This window comes from Canis lupus, chromosome 9 (assembly GCF_011100685.1).
Source record: "Canis lupus familiaris isolate Mischka breed German Shepherd chromosome 9, alternate assembly UU_Cfam_GSD_1.0, whole genome shotgun sequence".
Taxonomy (NCBI): Eukaryota; Metazoa; Chordata; class Mammalia; order Carnivora; family Canidae; genus Canis; species Canis lupus.
In genome coordinates, this window is record NC_049230.1 from 57,999,097 (window position 1) to 58,023,840 (window position 24,744).

Consider the following 24,744-nt stretch of genomic DNA (forward strand, 5'->3'; position numbering starts at 1 on the left):
TCTGATTTATTACATGGAAATTATATAACAATTTCTTTGTCATATGACAATCACTTTGTAAATATATGAAAAGGTGATGCTATACTTTTCTACATTTTGCCATCTTGTCTGGTTGAAAATGATTGCTTTAGTAAATTGCCATATGCATAGGACTGGGTTCTAGGCATAAGTAATGGTTGGCAGAAAAATAACCCAGAACCTCCCAGGATTAAGGCACAGAGCTTTAATTTACTGTTATTTTATCATATCTTCTTGAGCATTCATTTTCATCTGTTATCAATTTGTAGATTGATGAATATATGAACATACATATTTGCTATTAAGGTGGATATTTGCTTACTTTCCTTTTGGAATGTCATGTTACTATTGAATTTTTTATGAATCCTATCATTTTCTTTCTTCTAGAGGTTTGTGTGTCACTTTCCTATTCTTTGAGCTGTTTTCCTATTGATCTAACAACATTGTCCCAAATAAAATACTAATGGGAAGTGTAAGTAGTATGGCTTCACAAGCAGTTGTTAAATACACAACTGAACCTAAAACACTAATTAAGGTATATACTTTTATAAAAACACTATTTCTTCAAGTTGTTAGGTTTTTTTATATAGTTACAATGATTTTTGGGATGCCTGGCTGGGTCAGTCAGGAGAGTGTGTGACTTGATCTCAGGGTCATGAGTTTGAGCCCCACTTTGGGTGTAGAGATTACTTAAACATTTAAAAATAATAATTAAATGATTTTTGAAATTCATTAAAAAATTTTGGATTCACATGTGACCTTTTTGAAACACCTGCTAATGTAGGTAATAGAGAATTAGAAAAATGGTGGTTTTTCAGGGAAGATCCTTCAGAGAATTGGATAGCAGGTTCCTGTAGGCCTCCTGAATCATAAGACTGGCACACTTAGTAGAGACTGCTTATTTACTTCGATTTGAATTTTTTGTTAAAACCCAATTTCCAAATAAATCAATGTATGACCCTTCAATTTTGTTATTTTTTTTTTTTTGCCATGTCTCTGAGTTTGTACACCTTGGTATAATTTAAAAAATACATTGTTGCTATTATTTCTAACTGTAAACTTTTACTTTACAGGGTGATTTTGTAGACAGAGGTTACTATAGTTTGGAGACCTTCACTTACCTTCTTGCACTAAAGGCTAAATGGCCTGATCGTATCACACTTTTGCGAGGAAATCATGAAAGTAGACAGATAACACAGGTGTATGGATTTTATGGTAAGACTTTCTATTTCTCTGATTCTCTGAATATTGCTTTCCTTTCCTCTTTGGGAAAAAAGCCATACAAGTCATACATGTGCTTTATATAAAGTTAGAAATATAAATCATCTTTTTCCACTTTTTAACTCCTCCTCTTCCCCCATTCAACTGAGAACCTTACCATGGAGAGAGAACTGTTCTTAATTTTTTGATGTACATCATCCTGGATCATTGCCCTAAAGTGTAGCCCTCAGTTTACATCATTGGAATCATCAGGGGTACTTGTTAAACATGTACATTGCTGGGCCCCCACTGAAAACCTGTTGGAGTGGGAATCCTAGAATCTGCTGAAGGTAAATGTTCTGCACTTGAAAGTTGAGAACCTATTATATATTATATGTATATGTGTGTGTATGTGTGTGTTTATAAACATATTTGTGTGTGTACATACCTGCTTTTTTCACTTAATGCTGTGACCAGCCTTTCTTTACTTCATTGACATTATTTTTATAGTTGCATTATATTACACTGTATGGATGTACTATAATTGATTAAATCAGTACCTTTAACATTGGACATTGGAGTTGGGTTTTTTTTTTTTTTTTTGGAGTTGTTTTTAAGTTGCTGACATATATAATATTGTATGTGTATAACATATATAATTATGTATATATATGTGTGTGTATCCATATGTTCCATCCAGAGAGTGCTAGGACCTCAGGGGTCAGAAACAGAACTTAGCCATTAAAAGCAAAATATATCTGCTTCTATAAAACTTGTATATGGTTGAAAGTTTTAAAAAATGAAGTTAGGAAAAAAAATTAGGTTACAAAGCTCTTTGAAGGAGATAGAGAGCAGGACTGTTGAGGTTATTAACATGAATTTTCCTTAAGCTTAATTAAGGCATATATTGAGATATTTGAAAATATTAATCTCATAACCCTTTAGTTTCAGATTTTATATTTTGGATTCTCTTATGTCATTATAAAGATGAGCTAAACTCTTATTTGTAAGCCACTATCAATTACTAAATTGAGAAATTTTGATAATTTATTATTATATGTTAATAGTAATTGATAAGTTAGATGGCTAATATTTGTCCCCTTTTTACAAGTTACTTTTGATTTTCATTCACAAAATAACAAGTACCATTTAAAATAAAAGTTTTTGATTCTTTTGCAAAATAGTCAATAATTTGGATAGTATACACAGTGGTATTAGCTTAGTAAAAGCAACCGGCTCTAAGATTAATGTTATACATATAATTATACCCAGAATTTGACCAACAGTTATCAGTGAAGGACAAAGAAATTAAAAGCAGGAGAGGAAGGAGGGCATTTTAATCAAGAGGCCTTGACTGAAGAAAGTAACAACAGCACAACATCTAGTATTGAGTGAGCTATGTTGTTCCCAAGCTGTGCTCATTTATTATTTTGTTTGATAAAAGGAAGTCCAGTAGTTTCTCAGGCAGAAGATAATTTTAGTCATCATGGAACTTAACATTGATTTTAAAATAGCAAAAATGTCCATATATAACAATTATATTGGGCCTTCAGTTCACACTAATAAACATATACTAAGCAGTTATTATGAACCAAATGCTTTGCACATGTATGAAGATGAAAAAGATTCTGCCTGCAAGTTCAGCCCAATGTTAGTGTTCTCATGGCAAGTTTACATGAGGATCCTGCTTCACACATAGGGTAATTTAGAAAATCATGAGGATTGATCATACCCCATAGTCTTTTTTTTTTTAAAGATTTTATTTATTTATTCACGAGAGACACAGAGAGAGAGGCAGAGTCACAGGCAGAGGGAGAAGCAGGCTCCATGCAGGGAGCCCAACAAGGGACTCAATCCTGGATCTCCAGGATTAGGCCCTGGGCTGAAGGTGGCGCTAAACCGCCAAGCCACCCGGGCTGCCCAACCCATAGTCTTCTATATCATTATCAGCTGTACTTATGGCAATAGTGATACAAGGTTTTTTTTAAAATTGAGGAAGAAGTCAAAGAACAGGACTTCCATGGTATTAACTGAAAGAAGAGATGTATGTCTTATTTACTGTTGTAAACAGCAGAGAAAGTGTTCACTGGGAATATGTCAGAATCTGATTGCAACTGGTCTCCAATGATGATTGCAGGTGTAGTCACTGAAGCTCAAGTATTTTGTTGCACAATTTGCAGAAAATCTCTGAAGATACAGTCTGGGCCTGAGAAATGTTGAGATAGGAATCACCCATGCTCCTATAATTAAGGGTCCTCTGATTTGTTTGATTATCCTATTAGAGTAAGGTGGTCATATTAAATAAATTACTGATAGAATTGTCCAGTATGAATAACATAGTAGACAAAAGCATTTGTTTTGGGTTTATGAACTTATATTTAACTCTTCCTGATCATAGCAGTTTGATCAATAATTTCAGCTGCTTTGTATGGCCCCTTCTGGAATGAAAAGCAGGACCACATGCTTAGACTAGTTAAACACTAGTCTCCTTCATGACTCTATATGGAATGCATATCAGGTTATAGCTTGCCATCCTGGTTTAAGTTAAACTTCTTTAGGATTGGATGTGCTCTTTATTTTTATTGGCAGATTCAGAACTTCATTAATGGGAACTCTTCTATTTCTTTCATAGATGAGTGCCAAACCAAATATGGAAATGCTAATGCCTGGAGATACTGTACCAAAGTTTTTGACATGCTCACAGTAGCAGCTGTAAGTTTATGTAAATCTGTGCAAAACCTCAAGTATTTTCCTGCCAATACCCCTTTGCATACTTTTATCTAATTGCCGTCTCAATTATATTGATAGCATTAGCAGTCATTGACGAATTTAGATATGACTAAGTTTATTATTATACTTTCAACACTGTTATCCTTTTTTGCTAGTTAATAGATGAGCAGATTTTGTGTGTTCATGGTGGTTTATCTCCTGATATCAAAACACTGGATCAAATTCGAACCATTGAACGGAATCAGGAAATTCCTCATAAAGGAGCCTTTTGTGATCTGGTTTGGTCAGATCCTGAAGACGTGGATACTTGGGCAATCAGTCCCCGAGGAGCAGGTTGGCTTTTTGGCGCAAAGGTCACAAATGAGGTAAAGCCAATATTTTTGGAAAGATGGTTTGTTGATTGCTAATGGACTACAAAAGAACTGTGGTGGCTATAGATAACAACCTTCTGTTTCTCATCTAGCTTATTCTGTATGTCTTTCCTTATTCATTAAATAAGATCACGTAAGGAAAGCACTTCCTTCAGTATCCACTTGGTAATAGTGTAAACGTTTCTTTTTCAAATATTGCAATTAAGTAATATGATATAGGCAACATATATATGTATGTATAAAATTTTTAATATATATAATTTAGATGTAATAGATGTGTAACATTGTATTAGTTTTAGATGTATAACATGATTTGATATATGTATATATAGTGAAAAGCCAAATTTTGAAATTCACTAGTATCAATAAAAAAAATACACACATACACATTATATATGCATGTAGGGATGAGCTTGTGTTGGGAAGTAATGCAGCACAATGGAATTAGAGAGCTAGGTTCAACAATAATTTAAGTAAATTACATATGTTCTCTGAGCCTCTGTTTCCTTCAGTTACAAAAGAAGTATAATAAATCTCAGAATTCTTATAAGAATCATACTATAGAGGGACGCCTCGGTGGCTCAGTGGTTAGATGTCTGCCTTTGGCTCAGGGCATGATCCGGGAAGCTCCATGCTTCCTGCATGGAGCCTACTTCTCCCTCTGCCTATGTCTCTGTCTCTCTCTCTGTCTCTTCTGAATAAATAAAATCTTTAAAAAACAAAGAACCATACTAGACCCTTAGTAAGTGATAGTTGATAGCAATATATTTTTATTATACCATAAAAATTTCATTTCACATCTGATAGTGCTTATAGAATGCATTTCTTCTAATAAATTACGTGACTGTATGATTTCTATAACTTAGGCCAAAACAGCCTTATTTGTCTATAACTTACTGTAAATAGTGGGGATAACTATAGTAGAATGGGTTCTTTTTTTTTTTTTTAATTTTTTATTTATTTATGATAATCACACAGAGAGAGAGAGAGAGAGGCAGAGACACAGGCAGAGGGAGAAGCAGGCTCCATGCACCGGGAGCCCGACGTGGGATTTGATCCCGGGTCTCCAGGATCGCGCCCTGGGCCAAAGGCAGGCGCCAAACCGCTGCGCCACCCAGAGATCCCTAGAATGGGTTCTATAATCATGAGAACGTTAGTAAAAGGATTTATACTTTATTATTATTTTTTTTTTTTTTGAGAGGGAGGGGGAGAGCAGAGAGAGAGGAAGGAAAGAGAGAATCTTAAGCAGGCTCCATGCCCAGTGTGGAGCCAGACATGGGGCTCGATCTCACAACCTTAAGATCATGACCTGAGCCAAAATCAAGAGTTGGGTGCTCCTGAGCTACCCAGGAGCCCCAGACTGTATTTAAATATTATTTTCTTACTTATTTTATATATAAATATAACATGATTCTTTTTATGTGCTAGATATTTAACAAAACCTTTCTGACTTGCAGTTTGTTCATATCAACAACTTAAAACTCATCTGCAGAGCACACCAACTAGTGCACGAAGGCTATAAATTTATGTTTGATGAGAAGCTGGTAACAGTATGGTCTGCTCCTAATTACTGCTATCGTTGTGGAAATATCGCTTCGATCATGGTCTTCAAAGATGTAAATACAAGAGAACCAAAGTTATTCCGGGCAGTTCCAGATTCAGAACGTGTTATTCCTCCCAGAACGACGACGCCGTATTTTCTTTGAGGCCTTCGCCCATCCTGCTGACCCATTTTTCTTCCTTCTTCATACCCCAACTTTCGTGTATTACCCTCTACAATATACTTTTTATTGAGCACTTTGCTGCTGAAATGCTGCCTCTTGCCTTTTTTTTAATTTTAAATTATCTAAATTTATTGTTTGTTATGGTGTCTATAGCAATGTTTTCCTATCAATTTTCTCCCCTATCCCATCCCCACTTTGGACTCATTTGAGAAGACTTGAGAAATGTCTTAATACTCACACTGCTGCATGTAGCTCTTGCTTATTTACTGGTCTGGGGGAAACAGGATGTGTCTCCTCTTTTTAAAAAGCCAATTGACAGAACAGACTACACCGAAATGCTCCTCCTTTTGTATCATTCAGCCTTTTGTTTTAGTTTGGTAAGTTTTAAGAAATTTCAGCAGCAAAGTTGTTATTCAGTGGGCACGATGGACTGCAAATGCCTCGAGTTATGTATACCTGTCCCAGCTGTAAACTTCATTGTCCTTTGTTGGATGATATTTTAAGTGGATATAAAATAAATTGGTCTAAAGGGCTGCCCTCCTTGTTGTGTTTTTAAATTTTAGTTAAAACTGCTACAGCTTATGACTTTGTACAGTAAGATAATTGTATCGATCTTTTTTCAGATTCCTTGTATTTTTTAATAAAGTAATCTTAAACCCAGATAGGTTAAAGTATTAGAAATTTTAAACAGCTTACATTGTTAGTTTAAAGTTATTCTCCCCTCCTCCCCCCCAGTCAGAGTTTTTGACCCTTTGGTTATTGAGTTTAAAACTTCAACTGAAATTCAATACTATTTATTAAAAAAAAAAAAAATTACTAAACTGTGCCTAAAGAACATAACTGCCATATTAATGTTTTGGTTTATATTCTCTATAGTAATAGAAAAACATTTAATACTTGTAATGCTGATGTGTTCATTTGATACTAGTTGAGTAAAATGTGATTGATGCAGTTTACAATCTATCATGCATATCATTAAGTAAAATCTGTGTACTTTTCAGTAGGAATCATTCTCCTCTTGATGTAACACTTGACCTTAACTTTTAGAAAGTGTTCAATTTTTAACTGCAACTGGAAAGGTTGAAAAGTCAGGACTCTTGTATTTTGTGAACTGTAATTTGAAGCAAATTTTAAAAAGTGTAGAAAGAAACAAATTGTCCTTTTTTGTAAAGGTCTGTGGTACCATGTTTCGGCTTTGTGTAAGTAATTTAAATATCCAAAGGGTGTGATGATCAGTTCTTTATATGCAACTGTCCACTTAATAAGGACAAGTGTTCCAGTGTCTCTTATGACTGTGGTCATAAATGATGTTGGAATTTACTATTTTGTGAAATAGTTGGTATCCCTTTACTACTATAATTAATTTTTGTCATTCCAGGAAATCTTTGTGAAGCCAGCCAATTAATAAAGCACTTTAGTATCTGTTCAGGTAGTTTTGAAAACCAACTTTTCCCCTTCAGGATAAGAACTTCCAGGTTACCTAAAAATGCAATAAAAATCTTTATAATCTAAGCTTCTTGGCACATAATTTTTCATCAGGGTTTTTCTTTTATTAAATGAGCACAATAATATTTTTATTTTTATTTTCTTTTTTTGCCATAACCACCTAGCTCCTTGTTTAGTTTTTAATTGTATAGCTATATGAAAGAAGTGGCTAAGACATTTGCTGCACACACTTGAACTGTTGGGTCAGTAGCTTTGTGTTACTGCCCTGACCCCAGTGTAATTCAGGGGGAAAGGTATTTTTATCTTACAGGGATATGTAGCTATGTATTTTACTAATTGTGAAACACTGGAAATTAATGATGCAGACAACTTGGTGTAGTCTTTGAACAGCTCTCTGCAGTGTTTTTTTCTGTTACCATAAATTGTATTTAAGTGCTTGCTCTCCTCTGCTTCTAAGTTGTACCAATAAAATCGGTAACCTCAGCCCTCCCTTCCCATTTGACACTCCTTAGCTTAGATTGATGTAGTTGTTTTAGTTATCCCTGTAATGTGACCTTTATTTTTAAGTCATGGTGTACTGCATTTGTTTGTCACTAGTTGGGCATGTGCCAATAATATTTTGTCCATTCCTTAATTGCCATCTCTATTTTGTCTGATTTTTTTTCTCTTCAGCTGAATAACGGCTTTTTTGCATGAAAAAAAGAAGTTTTTACGATTAGACATGTAAAGGGAAGAGAGAGTGAATGTATTGGACTTTGTAAGCCTAAAAGGAATATTTGGATTTAATAAATAAGGGCTATGTACGATATAGAGTAATCATGTAGTGGAAGATACTTGCCAGTCATAGATTTGTAGGCAGGAGGATCTGTTACTCCCTGTATCTAGGCTGAATGTAAAATCCTTTATGTTGTATTAATGGGGGTAATAACTATTTTTATTTGCTGATGATATACTTGGTTTCTAATAAAGTGTCCTAGGCTCTAGTGAGAACTGTCTACTTTTAATTGCCAATTACTCCCTTTCCCCTTTTCCTGATATGCACTTGGCTAGCTTTTTATATATAGGTTAATGCTTTTTCCTGAAACATCTCACTACTTTAAATGTGTTCATTTGGGTGTGATCCTAAAAAGTCTGCATCAAGAGCACATCTAATATGCAATCTGCATCAGCTCCTAACATCTGGATGACCAGAACTGTTGGAAGATTGTGACGTCTTAAACCCTGGGTTTTGCTTTTGAAATAAGGTTTGAAATACTATTCTTTGCATTAAGATTTGTGTGTGTTTGCTTTGTAAGCCTAGCACCAGGTTTTGAAAATGCCTGTATTGCGAAAGCAAATCCAAACTCTTTCTGAGCCTCTTTCGTTGTCAGAAATAGAATTGCTTTCCATCAGCCTCCAGAAAATTGTGTACCTGGAGTTGAAGAGATTTAACAGCACGAATCCAGATTTTTAAATGTAATTGTTTTTTAAATGCTAATGTTTGTAAAGCACCTTCAGTTCCTTGGATGAAAGGTGCTATATCCTCTCAGTGTAAATTAATAAAAAGATTATAGGAAGTTTGTCAGAAAATTTTATCTAATGCATAGTCTGTAGCATGTCCCGACAAAAAGTTAGCATTTTATATAACACAATTTAAATTAAAAAAAAATGCTTATTCCTTCACTTGGTTGCTTGACTGGTAAACAGAAATGAAACTTTTTATTGTTCTGCATTTAACTTTGAACTAAGTGTCCCAGTTCTTTATTTTTTTATTTTTTATTTTTTTAAAGAATTTATTTATTCATGAGAGACACAGAGAGAGAGGCAGAGACACAGGCAGAGGGAGAAGCAGGCTCCATGCAGGGAGCCCGACGTGGGACTCGATCCTGGGTCTCCAGGGTCACACCCTGGACCGAAGGCAGGCGCTAAACCGCTGAGCCACCCAGGGATCCCCTTTAAAGGCAATATTCATTATTGTGGCCTGGACCGAGTTTCCAGAACCATGCATCATGAGATCATCACAACTCTTTCAATTGTATGTTTATAGTCTGCATTCATGTTCATGAAGTATACAGTAGTAAGATACCAAAAAGCATTTTGGAAAGTCCCGTAGTGTGGTGCCAGACACAGTAGATTCCTGGGGAATGTTTGTTCCTTATTGCCGTCTTCTTAATTTTCTATTTCCTTATCAATCAATTGGTGATTGCCTTTCTTACCTTCATGAGAGATTATGCTGGCTTAGATCACTCAAATATTTCCTTTATTCAAACTGCATGAAATTTGTGAAGATTTTTTTTGTATCAACAAAAATATTACATAAGTATATTCCACTCAATCCCTGGACACCCATTATTCTCAGCACTCTGCTTTTGTGTATAAACGGAAATGAGATATAAAAGACTACATAGAGGGATCCCTGGGTGGCGCAGCGGTTTGGCGCCTGCCTTTGGCCCAGGGCGCGATCCTGGAGACCCGGGATCGAATCCCACGTCGGGCTCCCGGTGCATGGAGCCTGCTTCTCCCTCTGCCTATGTCTCTGCCTCTCTTTCTCTCTCTGTGACTATCATAAAAAAAAAAAAAAAAAAAAAGACTACATAGAGGCATTATGGAATAGTATAAAGAATATAGGCTCTGGAATCAGATCTAGGTAAAAACCCCAGCTCTGCCAGGCAATAATAGCTAACTTACCCAAATGCGATACATGCCTTATTTTGTGTTTACCTTTACCATGATCCTAAGACTGTATTACCTCCCCGCCCTCCTTCAGAGGAAGAAACATTTAGGATAGGTAACTTTGCAGGTTGCATAGGAGGGCTGGAACTTGAACCTCTTTAGGGCATACAAGAGTACATCTTAAGCCCTCTTAAGTAATATTGGTTATTGTAGCTGTGTGACCCTGCTCAAGTTGGGTTCTCCAGATTTTAAAATTCTGTGTCTAAGTATCATACAGGGTTGATCAAGATTAAAAATAGCACACAAGGTACTTGGCCCCTGGCCCAAAACTGCCATTTATTGAGGGCTCATTTTAATATACCCTTTGCCTGAATTAAATGTAGATGGGGAGTAAGAATAATCTAAGGCAATATATAATTGCTGATAGTGTAGTTTATGAAAGTACAATGAATTAGAAGAAAGATATAGAATGGAGCAATTGGGAAAGGCTTAAAAGAGAAAGTGTGAATTAAATGTGGGCTAGAATGATGAGATGTACGTTTCTTACATACTAAAAACAAGCAGAGATTACTAGAACTTGCATGTGACACGAAGATAGGACTTGAGGCTGCCTTTTAGGAGGGCATGAGAAATTAAAGCAGGAGCTGTTTTGACAGAACCATGTATCAGAGAGGAGTTGACCAATTGTGAAAGATGTTGAACACACAGGATTTTAATCCCTATTTTTAAGAAATGTAATGAGTGATATTTCAAGATTAGTCTTCTAGTGAGTTGATAGTCCTCCCCACCAGAACTCCTACCTGCCACACTCTTGTCTGACAAATTATGCTGATTCCCCCTCCTTTCTGGTTTGGTTGAGATTGAGGCTCTCCATAATTTGGTAATTTGGGGATTACATAAAGTATTAATTAGGGGAGCCAACAAATGTTTGGCGACATTTTTTTTGTCTTGTCAAAGCCATTTAAAACCCACTACAATTTACCATCATTACTTCGTAGAAGGTGTATCATTTTTAATATGAAAGATGTTAAAAGAGCCGTCTCAGAATAAAGGACAGTCCTCTCTGCCAAAAAAAAAAAAAAAAAAAAAAAATCAGTTTTGCGAAAAGCTAGTATCCTAGTTTCTGCCTTTGTGAGGGTGAGATTTGCCCCAACCTGCTGGTGTAATCTACTCTAGGCTGTCATATTAATAATGCACAAAAACATTTTCTAATGAAAAGGAAATAGCAAAAGAAAGTTTTATGCCTCCCACCAGTTCCAAATAGATGCCAAGGATCTACCAAAAACAACAAAGCCTGTTCACATGAAGTGTAGAGAGAATGTAGAGGACATTAATGGCAGAGTTTTATATGTTAATGAGCTATGTCTTATTTTTAAGGATGGCCTTATTAAAGTATAAGAGGAACGGTAATTGATACTGTGCATATATGCTGGTAGTCTTGCATGTTTAGGTCTACTAAAACTGCAGTGAAATTTATTTTTAAATTGATCGGCATTGAACTTACAATCATCTGCAGTATCACAGGATGGCTAGCACGCCCTCAAGGATCAATCCTACCTAGTCCTTCCAAAATGGAACAAACACATTGCTTTTAGTAACGGCATCAATACTGTTTGCAGTGATGATTTTTCCTTTCGTGGTAATTCTTTAAACCTCTTGCTTTCTTGGAAGCCTGCACACAAGCTTGTGATCTTTCCTGCAGAGGGCTGAGCATCCGAACCATGCTTCATTTGGGTAGACTCTTGCAGTTTTCTTGCTGGATTCTCTATGAAGGGATGTCTGTGAGCAGTGAGACCATTTCAGCATGATGTAGTCAGGGACCGCATCGAGGTGGTTCAAAATGAAGCTCGTTTTGGAGAGCTCCCTCACCGTCGCACCTGCCAGAGGAGTTCGGGGAAATTGCAGTGCTTGGCTGTCGGTCCTGGCGTGGTGCAGCGTTGGTGGGCGCCAGCGTGTGTGTGGAATGCAGGACGCAGCGCCAGGAGAACCTGCCGGCAGGTGTCTGGCGCCCGAGGTGCAGTTTTTCGTTTCCAGCGCACGGTGGCGCTTAGGTCGCCCCGGCCCTGCTGGCCGTCTCTAAGGCACCTCCGCTGCCACCTGCAGTCTCAACCAAACTCTAGGTGGCGGGACGTGACGGCCCGGGCGTCCAATCGGCGGCCAGACTCTCGGCCACCCTGCAGCTCTAGCCAATGGGAGCCGGGGAGAGGCGCGGAGGGGGCGGGCCCCGCGGCATGTCAGGCAGAGGCGCGAGGCCCTCCTCCCGCCTCTCCGCCTACTCCAGCCTCCGCCGCCTCAGCTTCCCGAGCGAGCCCTGCGGCCGCCGGAGCAGCTCCCGCGGCGGAGCCGGAGCCGGATGGTCAGAGGAGCCCGGCAGCCCCAGCAGCCGCGGAGTCGCCTGGCCCCCAGGTGGGGCGGGGGTGGGGGCGCGGGGAGCGGGCCCGGGGCAGCGGCTTGGGGCCGCGGAGGGGCGGGGGGTTCAGGCTGGGGGGGCCGCGGGGGACGTCCAGGGGCGGGGGAGCGGGCTGGGCGGCGATCGCATCCCCGGGGCCGGAGGAGGGGGGTGTGTGAGGCTGGGGGCGCCGGCGGTGAGGCTGGGGGCGCGGGGCCGGGAGGGGCAGGGCGTGCGCGCCCGTGGACGGGCCGTGGAATGCGGGGGGCGCGGGGCCTGGAGGGGCGGGGCTCGGCCGGGGCCGCGCGCCCGGGAGGGGGTGGGCGCGGGAGAGGAGAGGCCCGAGGGGCTCGCGGGGGTGACGAGGCAAACAATGAGTAGGTGGGGGGGGGTTTTGGGGAGCGGGGCTGTGACGAATGGGAGCCGAGGCTGGAGTGAGGGACTGGGCGGGGGGAGCAGGGTTTGGGCGAAGAAGACCCCGGGGGAACCGCGAGTCCGGGGATCGCCTGGTCTCCTGGTCTCCGTAATAGGGGAAGCGGAGCCTAAGGCGTTTGTAAGGTCAGGGATGAGCTTGGCGAGCCTGTGGTCCTCGAGGGGGCCGGGAGGGGCGTTCCTGTGTGTTACTTTTAGTTACCATCTTCTTTGGTTTGTAGACTGACTGGCACAGTGGAGAAACCACCTCGAAAACGGAAAAGCAGGTAAGGCAAAATGCGTCCCTGTTTTGCTTCATGCTTTTCCCTTTGCTCGCTCACATCCGTGCCGTACTGCACCGTTGCACAGTCCAGAGATGAAGTTTTTTCTTTGGCTCCTTTTGTACCGACTATAGAACTACGTGCAGGATCCTTCTTTTGAGGAGTTCACAGTACGACCTGTATCATCTGCGTGTGTGTGTGTGTGTGTGTGTGTGTGTCTGTGACATTATATGGGAAACAGACGTGGGTAATTGAGAAATCCTAGTTTTTTTTTACTTGCGCTCTAATTTCAACTTCTCCACTAGCTCTGTTTAAAAAGCTGGTGTGTGTGTGTGGGGGGGGCACCTAACTGGCTCATTTGGTGGAGTGTGACTCTCTCGATCTCAGGGTTGTGAGTTCGAGCCCCACGTTGAGTGTAGAGGTATTTAAAAATGAAATCTTAAAAAAAAAAAAAAAAAAAAAAAAAGGAGGGACGCCTAGGTGGCTCAGGGGTTGAGCATCTGCATCTGCCTTCACACAGGTGGTGATCCTGGGGTCCCCGGATGGAGTCTCGCAGTGAGCCCTCCATGGGGAGCCTGCGTCTCCCTCCTGTCTGTGTCTCTGCCTCTCTCTCTGTGTCTCTCATGAATAAATAAATAAAATCCTAAGAAAAAAACCCAACTAAACGAATGTTTGGGGCATCTGGCTGGCTTACTTGGTAGAGCGTGCGACTCTTGATCTCAGGCTGGTGGGTTGGATCCCTGCCCTGGGCATAGAACGTACTTTAAAAAGCAAAATATATTCAAAAGGTAATGTTTATTGAACATCTACTAAGTACCAAGTACTATGTGCAGGTGCTTTATATGTATTATCTTTTGTAATCTCGAAGCACCCCAGGGAAGCATGTACTGTTACCATTATTATGCAGAAGAGAGAACTGAGGCACAGAGAGGCCAAGATCGGGGCCTTTGATAAATAATAGAACTCCTATCTGAATTCAGGCAATCTGACTCCAGAGCTTAGGCTCTTACCCATTATATTATAATGACTCTGATAAATATACAATTGAAAATATATTTTCTTACTACTTTTTCTTTTTTCATCATACGTAGTACATGGAGTCTAATAAACAAATCATGGGGAAATAGAAACAGAGGGCTGAAGTAGTCTGCAAACAAGTGAATTATTACTTGAGTGATAAAGAAGAGCATATATCTATCCCACAAACATTTTTGTGTGCATTCTGCATGTTAGACACTATATAGCAATTCTTTGTGGTCATGAGATTTCTTTTTCACAGATGTAGGCAGTGGTCTAGAGAGAAATTACATCCTTACTGGATGTGACCAGTAGGACCACTGTCATAGTTGGTACTTGGTAAGTTACTGATGTGAGTAGGCAGACTGCCTCACCAGTAAGTAGATAGAAAATGCTGATGACGCAAGTCAAAGTTTCTTTGTCACTCTGGGTTGTACTGTTCTTTTTTTTTTTTTTTTTAAGATTTCATTTATTTATTCATGAGAGACACAGAGAAAGAGGGGGCAGAGACACAGGCAGAGGGAGAAGCAGGCTCCATGCAGGGAGCCTGACGTGGGACTCGATCCCGGGTCTCCAGGATCATGCCCTGGGCGGAAGGCAGCGCCAAACTGCTGAGCCACCCTGGGCTGCCCATGTACTGTTGAATATAGTAACCATATATGGCCATAAAGTGCTTGAAATGTGACTGGCATGGCTGAGGAACTGAACTTTATTAATTGTATTTAAGTTAAATTCAAAAACTGATACTTACTGGGAAATGTTCAGATATGTTTGGAAAAATTGGCATATATGAATCTACTTTTTCATCTGTAAGTTTTATGAACTCTATATATAGATCAAATATTTCTGGTGAAAATTTAATGTCCAAAACAAGATGTGCTTTAAGTAAAAAAAAAAAAAAATCAGATTTCCAGTTAGTATACAAAAAGAGTGTAAAACTTCTTATTACTAATTTTCCTATTGATTATAAAAAGAAATCATATTTTAGATCTATTGGATTAAATAAAAGTATTACTAAAGTTATTTTAACTGTTTTTCCTTTTTACTTTTCTAACATGACTATTCAGAAATTAAACATTATATATGTGGCTTACATTACATTTTTTTTTGGACAGATTTTAACTCTCATTAACTCACTGCCAGTCTCTTGCTGTGGCCTCCTGACTTCATTCTCTACCTCAAATCTGTAATTCATTCATCATGCTGTGCAAGTTGATCTTGTAATTCTCTTGCTTAAATCTTTCCATGGTTCCCCATTGCTTATTGAACATAATTCAGACTTGTTAGCCTAATGATAAAAAGAGGCTGCTTTTGGAGTGTCTAGGTGAGTCAGTTGCTTGAGCATCAACTTTTGATTTCAGGTCGGTTCCTGTGGAATCAAGCCCCTGCATTGGGCTCTGTGCTGAGCATGGAGCTTCTTGGAATTCTCTTTCTCTTTCTCCTTCTGCCCCTTCTCTCTCTCTCTCTCTCTCTCTCTCTCTCACCATACTCTCCCTCCCTCCCCCAGGAGATTGCCTTTATTTCATTCACTTCTGCCTGTCTTCCCACTTCCCAGCCACAGTTTAATACTGTGGCCCTGGAAATTCTCAATAATGGACCTATTTAAATGTCCAGTATTAAATGATTTAACTTTCTGGTGAATCCTGCGCAATGAATTAATTGCTGAATGTAACTCTATGTTCTGTTTGCCATTCCTAGAACTTATGTTCTCTCTTTGCTTTGGATTTTTGCACATGATTTCTCTTTCTCTCTGGAATACTTTCTCCTTGTTCCTTGGCAAGCTCCTTCCTTTGAGATTCTTAGCTCAAATGTCACATCCTGTGTGTGGACTTTCCCACTCTCTCCTTCACCTTATTTGCTCCCATGATAGCTTGTACATACACCTAGGTATAGTGGTTTAGACTGTCTTTGAATCCGAACTCTGTCAAATACAAGCTGTGAGATCATATGTAAGTTAATAAACCTCCTTGAACCTCCATTCCCTCAGCTGTACATGGAAATAATAACAGTTCAACCCTGGGGTGCCTGGCTGGCTCAGTTAGTAGATCATACAACTGTTGATCTCAGGGTTATGAGTTCAAGCCCATGTTGGGTGTAGGGCTTACCTAAAAAAATTTTTTTAAGGGGGCACCTGGGTGACTCAGCGGTTGAGCATCTGTCTTTGGCTCAGGTCATGATTCTGCGATCCTGGGATGGAGTCCTGTATCAGGCTCCCGGCAAGAGCCTGCTTTCTCCCTCTGCCTATGTCTCTGCCTCTCTCTCTGTGTCTCTCATGAATAAATAAAATTTTTTTTTTTTTAGAAGAAAGGACAAATTTTATGTTAATAAAGCAACCATCAAGTACTGTTTATTTCCCTCCTCTTTTCTAAAGGATTAAAAAATAAGGTACTAAGGTAAAGAAGAAATGAGAGAAGAATAATAAACCAGTGGCAAAGTTAATATATAGATTAGAAAATACTGTATAGTTACTAAAGATGGGTTCCATATTTGGCTCTGAATTTCCTCAAATAAAACAAAGAAGAAAATAAAGCTCAGCTTCTAGATTCATGTGTTCATAAAATCAAACATATGTTGTTTAAGAGAAGCATACTTTTTTTTTGATTGGTAGATCTGAGAGAAACTTTTCTTACTGGTCTTCATGGTGGGGACACTGGTTTTGTGGAGGAGGAGATCTCTATAATAATCATAGTAGTGAGTTTTTAATCATTGCTTCTTATAATGCTTCTCAGTCAAGTTTCATGTAATGCCAGTAAACATTCTCCAAAGGGGCAAATCAGTGTGTAAGTATACGGCTCATTGTTGGCTTGGTTTGGTTCAGAGATAAGCAGGGGTGAATAAGTTGGAGGGATTCTGTTTATTCCCAGCATCTAGCCTAGTCCCTGGCACTTCTTAGAAAACAGTTGGTTGAATTATTGAATACAGGCACTCTTAATCTTAAGGACTTCTCTATGAATGTTATTTCTTTTTTTTTTTTATTAAAAAAAGTTTTTTTGTTGTCTTTTAAAAAAATAATTAATTGATTAATTAATTTATAATAATCTTCATACCCTCTATGGGGCTCGAATTTATAATCTCGAGATTAAGAGTCATGTGCTCTTCTCACTGAGCCAGCCAGGCACCCCTAAAACTATTTTCTTAATAATACTAAGACTTTACTTGCCTTTTAATTATTCGCTCTCATTCACAGTGGAATTTTCTGAGGCTACAGTTGAGAATGATTTCATTTCTGCTCTGATGGCTAATGGAATGTGTGTTTCTGTATTACTGTGTTTAAAATTTTTGCTCTACAATCTAATATAAATATCGATGGATATACCCACAGAGATAGTTTTTAAAAAAAATATTGTATTTATTTATTCACAAGACACACAGAGAGGCAGAGAAAAGGCAGAGGGAAAAGCAGGCTCCCTCTGGGGAGCGTAAGGCATGATTGGATCCCAGGACCCTGGAATCACGCCCTGAGCTGAAGGCAGATGCTCAACCGCTCAGCCACCCAGGTGCCCCACAAAGATAGTTTTCAAAGGCTGTCAAGGGGCTCCTGCAACCAAAAAGTTTGGGAGCTGTATGAGAGAATATTTCATAAGAAAGATTAAATATTCCTTCACTCTCAATTCTTTTTTTTGAGAAATTTGTATTATATTTATTTTTTTAATAATAAATTTATTTTTTATTGGTGTTCAATTTACCAACATACAGAATAACACCCAGTGCTCATCCCATCAAGTGCCCCCCTCAGTGCCCGTCACCCATTCACCCCCACCCCCCGCCCTCCTCCCCTTCCACCACCCCTAGTTCGTTTCCCAGAGTTAGCAGTCTTTATGTTCTGTCTCCCTTTCTAATATTTCCCACACATTTCCTCTCCCTTCCCTTCTATTCCCTTTCACTGTTATTTATATTCCCCAAATGAATGAGAACATACACTGTTTGTCCTTCTCTGATTGACTCACTTCACTCAGCATAATACCCTCCAGTTCCATTCACGTCGAAGCAAATGGTGGGTATTTGTTATTTCTAATGGCTGAGTAATATTCCATTGTATATATAAACCACATATTCTTTATTCATTTATCTTTCGATGGACACCGAGGCTCCTTCCACAGCTTGGCTATTGTGGACATTGCTGCTAGAAACATCGGGGTGCAGGTGTCTCGGCGTTTCATTGCATCTGAATCTTTGGGGTAAATCCCCAGCAGTGCAATTGCTGGGTCGTAGGGCAGGTCTATTTTTAACTCTTTGAGGAACCTCCACACAGTTTTCCAGAGTGGCTGTACCAGTTCACATTCCCACCAACAGTGCAAGAGGGTTCTCCTTTCTCCACATCCTCTCCAACATTTGTGGTTTCCTGCCTTGTTAATTTTCCCCATTCTCACTGGTGTGAGGTGGGATCTCATTGTGGTTTTGATTTGTATTTCCCTGATGGCAAGTGATGCGGAGCATTTTCTCATGTGCTTCTTGGCCATGTCTGTGTCTTCCTCTGTGAGATTTCTGCTCATGTCTTTTGCCCATTTCATGATTGGATTGTTTGTTTCTTGGGTGTTGAGTTTAAGAAGTTCTTTATAGATCTTGGAAACTAGCCCTTTATCTGATACGTCATTTGCAAATATCTTCTCCCATTCTGTCGGTTGTCTTTGAGTTTTGTTGACTGTATCCTTTGCTGTGCAAAAGCTTCTTATCTTGATGAAGTCCCAATAGTTCATTTTTGCTTTTGTTTCTTTTGCCTTCATGAATGTATCTTGCAAGAAGTTACTGTGGCCGAGTTCAAAAAGGGTGTTGCCTGTGTTCTCCTCTAGGATTTTGATGGAATCTTGTCTCACATTTAGATCTTTCATCCATTTTGAGTTTATCTTTGTGTATGGTGAAAGAGAGTGGTCTAGTTTCATTCTTCCGCATGTGGATGTCCAATTTTCCCAGCACCATTTATTGAAGAGACTGTCTTTCTTCCAATGGATAGTCTTTCCTCCTTTATCGAATATTAGTTGACCATAAAGTTGAGGGTCCACTTCTGGGTTCTCTATTCTGTTCCATTGATCTATGTGTCTGTTTTTGTGCCAGTACCACACTGTCTTGATGACCACAGCTTTGTAGTACAACTTGAAATCTGGCATTGTGATGCCCCCAGATACGGTTTTCTTTTTTAAAATTCCCCTGGCTATTCGGGGTCTTTTCTGATTCTACACAAATCTTAAAATAACTTGTTCTAACTCTGTGAAGAAAGTCCATGTTATTTTGATAGGGATTGCATTAAACGTGTAAATTGCCCTGGGTAACATTGACATTTTCACAATATTAATTCTGCCAATCCATGAGCATGGAATATTTTTCCATCTCTTTGTGTCTTCCTCAATTTCTTTCAGAAGTGTTCTGTAGTTTTTAGGGTATAGATCCTTTACCTCTTTGGTTAGGTTTATTCCTAGGTATCTTATGCTTTTGGGTGCAATTGTAAATGGGATTGACTCCTTAATTTCCCTTTCTTCAGTCTCATTGTTAGTGTATAGAAATGCTACTGACTTCTGGGCATTGGTTTTGTATCCTGCCACGCTACCGAATTGCTGTATGAGTTCTAGCAATCTTGGGGTGGAGGCTTTTGGGTTTTCTATGTAGAGTATCATGTCATCGGCAACATCGGCAAAGAGGGAGAGTTTGACTTCTTCTTTGCCAATTTGAATGCCTTTAATGTCTTTTTGTTGTCTGATTGCTGAGGCTAGGACTTCCAGTACTATGTTGAATAGCAGTGGTGAGAGTGGACATCCCTGTCTTGTTCCTGATCTTAGGGGAAAGGCCCCAGTGCTGCCCCATTGAGAATGATATTTGCTGTTGTCTTTTCAGAGATGGCTTTTAAGATGTTGAGGAATGTTCCCTCTATCCCTACACTCTGAAGAGTTTTGATCAGGAATGGGTGCTCTATTTTGTCAAATGCTTTCTCTGCATCTAATGAGAGGATCATATGGTTCTTGGTTTTTCTCTTGCTGATATGATGAATCACATTGATTGTTTTACGAGTGTCGAACCAGCCTTGTGTCCCGGGGGTAAATCCTACTTGGTCATGGTGAATAATTTTCTTAATGTACTGTTGGATCCTATTGGCTAGTATCTTGTTGAGAATTTTTGCATCCATGTTCATCAGGGATATTGGTCTGTACACTCTCAATTCTTGATGGATGCTCCTGTATCAGTAGGTCCCTAGGTCCCTCCTTGAGGCGCCTTTCCTTCCTTTGGGTGTTTATGCTTAAAGGTCCAGAATTGCTGCCATTGGGAGTCTCCAGCATGGGCTTCCTGAATATTATTTCTTGTAATCAAGTTTTAATAAACATCAGGCAGCAATGAGTTTAGGCTTATATCTCAGTCAGGAATCATGAGAGCAGAGGATCCCTGGGTGGCTCAGTGGTTTAGCACCTGCCTTTGGCTCAGGGTGTGCGATCCTGGAGTCCCGGGATCGAGTCCCACGTCGGGCTCCCTGTATGGAGCCTGCTTCTCCCTCTGCCTGTGTCTCTGCCTCTCTCTCCCCCTATGTCTATCATGAATAAATAAATAGAATCTTTAAAAAAAAAAGAATCATGAGAGCATGTATTTTGCATGTCTGATTAGGTCAGATCCTGATCAAGTCAGGATTTAGGCCTGTATGAACAGCCAGTATACATCTTGAAAGAGGTCCATGATTTTCCTCAGAAAACAGTTCTGGAATTGCTAAAAATAGAAACCAAAATGACCGGTTAAAGCCCTAAAGATAGATTCTAGAGAAGGGATGTAATGATCATAGCCAGAAATTTTTATAGCTGTTATTATCAGTTGCATACTATAGCCATAACAATTCTCAAAATCAGTGGAATGACTTTCTGATGAATACTTCAAGATTAATTAATTGTTGTATTTGGCCTTAAGCATTCCTTTGAGTTGGCCTGCTGTGTAGAGTTGTTGACTGTTGTACTATATATCCTATTAAAGTTTGGAAAATGGTTGCCAAAAGTATCATTTTTATTTTAGTATAGTTGCTGTTAAATTATTCTTTTTGATAGACGTCAGTTAGTGGTGGGGTTTTTTTCCTTAAGCTTTTATTTAAATTCCAGTTGGTTAACATATAGTGAATTTAGTGATTCAACACTTACATACAATATCTGGTGGTCATCACAACAAGGGTCCTTCCTAATCCCTATCACCTACTTTCTTAAAAAGATTTTATTTATTTATTTATTCATGAGAGACACAGAGAAAGAGGCAGAGACATAGGCAAAGGGAGAGAGAGAAACCGGTTCCTTGCAGGGAGCCTAATGTGGGACTTGATCCTGGACCCTGTGATCATGCCGCCCTGAGCTGAAGACATGCTCAACCACTGAGCCACCCAGGTGTCCCCCCATCACCTAATGAACTCAACCCTTCTCCATTCCCCCCAACCCAGTTATCTTAAGTACATACCAAGCTATAATTATGTTTAAGAAGAACTAAAGTCATTTGAGATAAGCATTTTATACACTACTGTTAATAATTCTTCATGTATTTTTTTTTTTTTTTGCCTCACTAAAGCTTTTCTTTCTTTATCTTAGTATATCTTTGGTCCTATCATTGAGTGGGTGTTCAGTAAAACTATAGTGAACCAGTAATGAATTGGTAGCAAGAGGGACATAGTGTAGGATGGGGCTTCAGTGGCCCAGAATACTGTGACACTATTTAAGGACCCTGATAAACTGTACTAGACTGAAAAGAGTTTTAAGATTAGGAAATTTGATCTCTATGTGATTTTGGAAAATTCTGAAGACTTCAACATGTCTGCTTAATAATGTTTGGGTCATTGGGACACCTGGGTGGCTTGGCAGTTGAGTGCCTGCCTTTAGCCAAGGGTGTGATCTTGGAGGCCCAGGATCGAGTCCCACATAGGGCTCCCTGCATGGAGCCTGCTTCTCTCTCTGCCTGTGTCTCTGCCTCTCTCTCTGTGTCTCTCATGAATAAATAAATAAAATATTTTTTAAAAATAATAATGTTTGGGTTATGAGTTAGAGCTTCTTCTTGGAACCTGTCCGGAACAAGACCCATTTGTTTGGCTAGGATTCATATTGAGTAAAGCTTTAGTGTATGATTTGGGGGCTTTTCTTAGTGATGTGTTTAAAGCAAAGAGCATTTTGGTGGTATATGTACTTTGAATTACATTTGAATTATTTTTTTTAAGATTTTATTTATTTATTCATGAGAGAGAGAGAGAGAGAGAGAGAGGGAGAGAGGCAGAGATACAGGCAGAGGGAGAAGCAAGCTCCACACCAGGAGCCCAACGCGGGACTCGATCCCGGGACTCCAGGATCACGCCCTGGGCCAAAGGCAGGTGCTGAACCGCTGAGCCACCCAGGGACCGCCCCCCCCCTCTTTTTTAAAAAGACATTTGAATTCTAAAAACATTTAAATGCTCACTAGTCCAGGATACTAGGGATATAGACATGAGTAAGATTTGGGCCTTGCTGGGATAAAACTCATGTGGTAATGGAGAAGGCAGACCCAAATAATGGGACAGTATAATGACTCTGTATGTATACAAAGGGTTTATAGTAATTCTGCATACTGATAGTGAGGGCACTTTCCCCAGACATTTCATCTAGGCCCTGAAGGTCTTTAGGTTACTTTGGTGGTATTGTGACTGTTGAAATGCCAGAGCAGGCCCCGGGTGGAATGACTAACATTGAGGTCTTACGTGAGCAGAATTCAGGACCTGAACCAGGGCAGTGTCAGGTGTGGAAAGAAAGATGTTTGTTTGTTTGTTTGTTTATTTATTTAATTCATTTTTTATTTTTTTAGAAAGTTGTTTTTAATAGTTTGGGCTATGGTGTCAGTTTTTAGGGATTAAGCTGTGGTTTTCAAAAAGGGGCCGTTTTGTCTTCCAGGGACATTTGGCAATGTCAGGAGACATTCTTGGTTGTAACAACTAAGGGCATCTAGTGGGTGAAGTTACAAATAAATGCTGCTAAACACCCTATAGTGTGTAGAATGGCCTCCCACACCAAAGAGTTATTTAGCTCAAATTGTCAGCGATGCTGAAGTCGAGAAATCCTGGACTGGAGTTGAATCCCAGCTCTTTCAAATACTAGCTCTGGGCTCTAGAACAAAGTATGAATTTAATCTCTAAACCTGTTTGCCCTTTTGCAAAGTGCAAGTATTGACAGTACTTCTGTTGTAGGACTGTTCCTCTCCTCTGAAAGCATATAACTGTATGAGTGCAGAGATTTTTGTCTGTCTAAAAAATAGATTCATTGAAGTAATGAATGTAAAGTACATAATAACAGTTACCTGACATGTATTAAATATTTAATAAATGATACCTGTGACTGTTGTTAGTTTAAATATTTTTATTTTGCCTTTTCTTCTAGCCTTTTAAAAAACATGTTGATTGAGGTTATTAATGTAAAAAAAAGTGCACCAATTTTAAGTATGCAATTTGATGAGTTTTGACAAAAATGTATATGGTTGTGTAACCACTGACTGTAATCATGATATTGAACATCACCGTTGCTGCCCTCCTTACCCCACATTTGTTCATGTTGCTTTGCAGTCATGATTCTAGGAGCCACTGGTCTCTTTTCTCTATAATGATAGCTTTGTTTTTTCTAGAATCTCATAAGGAAATCATTCATTAGATAGTTTTTTGTGTCTAGTTTCTTCCGGTTGGCATAATGCTGTTGAGATTCATCTGTGTTCTTTTTCATAACTATAGTTAATTTCTTACTGCTGAGGAGCATTCCATTGTATGATTTTGCCACAATTTGTTTATGCATTCACTGGTTGACAGACATTTGGCTTGTTTCTAGCTTTTAGCTAATATGAATACATCTGTTAATGAACATTTGAATTAAGTCTTTGGACAGATATGTTTTCATTTCTCTTGAGTAGATGCCTATGAATGGAATTGCTGGGTCTTATGGTAAGTGTATGTTTAACTTTTTAAGAAATTGCTGGACTGTTTTCCAAAGTGGCTGTACCATTTTGCATTCCTGCTGGCAATGTTTGGGATTCACGTGCTCCATATCCTCACCAATATTTGGTATTGCCATTCTTTTTCTTTTAAATAGCTTTATCAAGGTATAGTGGCATACATGAGCCACACACATTTAAAATGTACAGTTTGGTAAGTTTTGACACATGTTTATACTCTTAAAACCATTACCATTGTTTACCATTCTAGGGATATCTAGTGATATATATCATTTTTCTAAAGATTTTATTTATTTATTCATGAGAGACACATAGAGAGAGGCAGAGGCATAGGTAGAGGGAGAAGCAGGTTTCCTGTGGGGAACCTGATGCAGGACTTGATCCCGGGACCCTGGGATCACCATCTGAGGCAAAGGCACATGCTCAACCACTGAGCCACCTAGGTGTTCCTATATCGTTATGTTTTTAATTTGTCTTTCCCTAATGATTGATCATGTTGAGTATCTTTTCTTTTTTTTTTTTTAAAGATTTATTTATTTATTTATTCATTCATTCATTCATTCATTCATTCATGAGAGAAACAGAAACAGAGGCAGAGA

The 24,744-nt window shown here is 39.2% G+C and overlaps 2 protein-coding genes across 4 annotated transcripts in view; both read left to right on the forward strand.

The window, feature by feature from the left end:
* Positions 1 to 9,045, forward strand: part of PPP6C (protein phosphatase 6 catalytic subunit) — a 37,698-nt gene extending 28,653 nt beyond the window's left edge. Inside the window, exons 4-7 of the mRNA XM_038549372.1 lie at positions 1,092 to 1,233; positions 3,851 to 3,930; positions 4,104 to 4,313; positions 5,777 to 9,045. Of these exons, the coding sequence (XP_038405300.1) occupies positions 1,092 to 1,233; positions 3,851 to 3,930; positions 4,104 to 4,313; positions 5,777 to 6,025 (681 nt within the window). The 3' untranslated portion in view covers positions 6,026 to 9,045. The remainder of the gene's footprint in view (positions 1 to 1,091; positions 1,234 to 3,850; positions 3,931 to 4,103; positions 4,314 to 5,776) is intronic.
* Positions 9,046 to 12,370: 3,325 nt separating this feature from the next.
* SCAI (suppressor of cancer cell invasion) overlaps positions 12,371 to 24,744 on the forward strand; it is a 165,346-nt gene continuing 152,972 nt past the window's right edge. The window contains exons 1-2 of one of the 3 annotated variants that reach the window (XM_038549373.1): positions 12,371 to 12,547; positions 13,184 to 13,228. In XM_038549373.1, coding sequence (XP_038405301.1) covers positions 12,495 to 12,547; positions 13,184 to 13,228 — 98 coding nt within the window. In that variant the 5' untranslated portion in view covers positions 12,371 to 12,494. Of the gene's footprint in view, positions 12,548 to 13,001; positions 13,089 to 13,183; positions 13,229 to 24,744 lie in introns of those variants that run through there. The other 2 variants (XM_038549375.1, XM_038549374.1) reach the window with 2 other exon arrangements.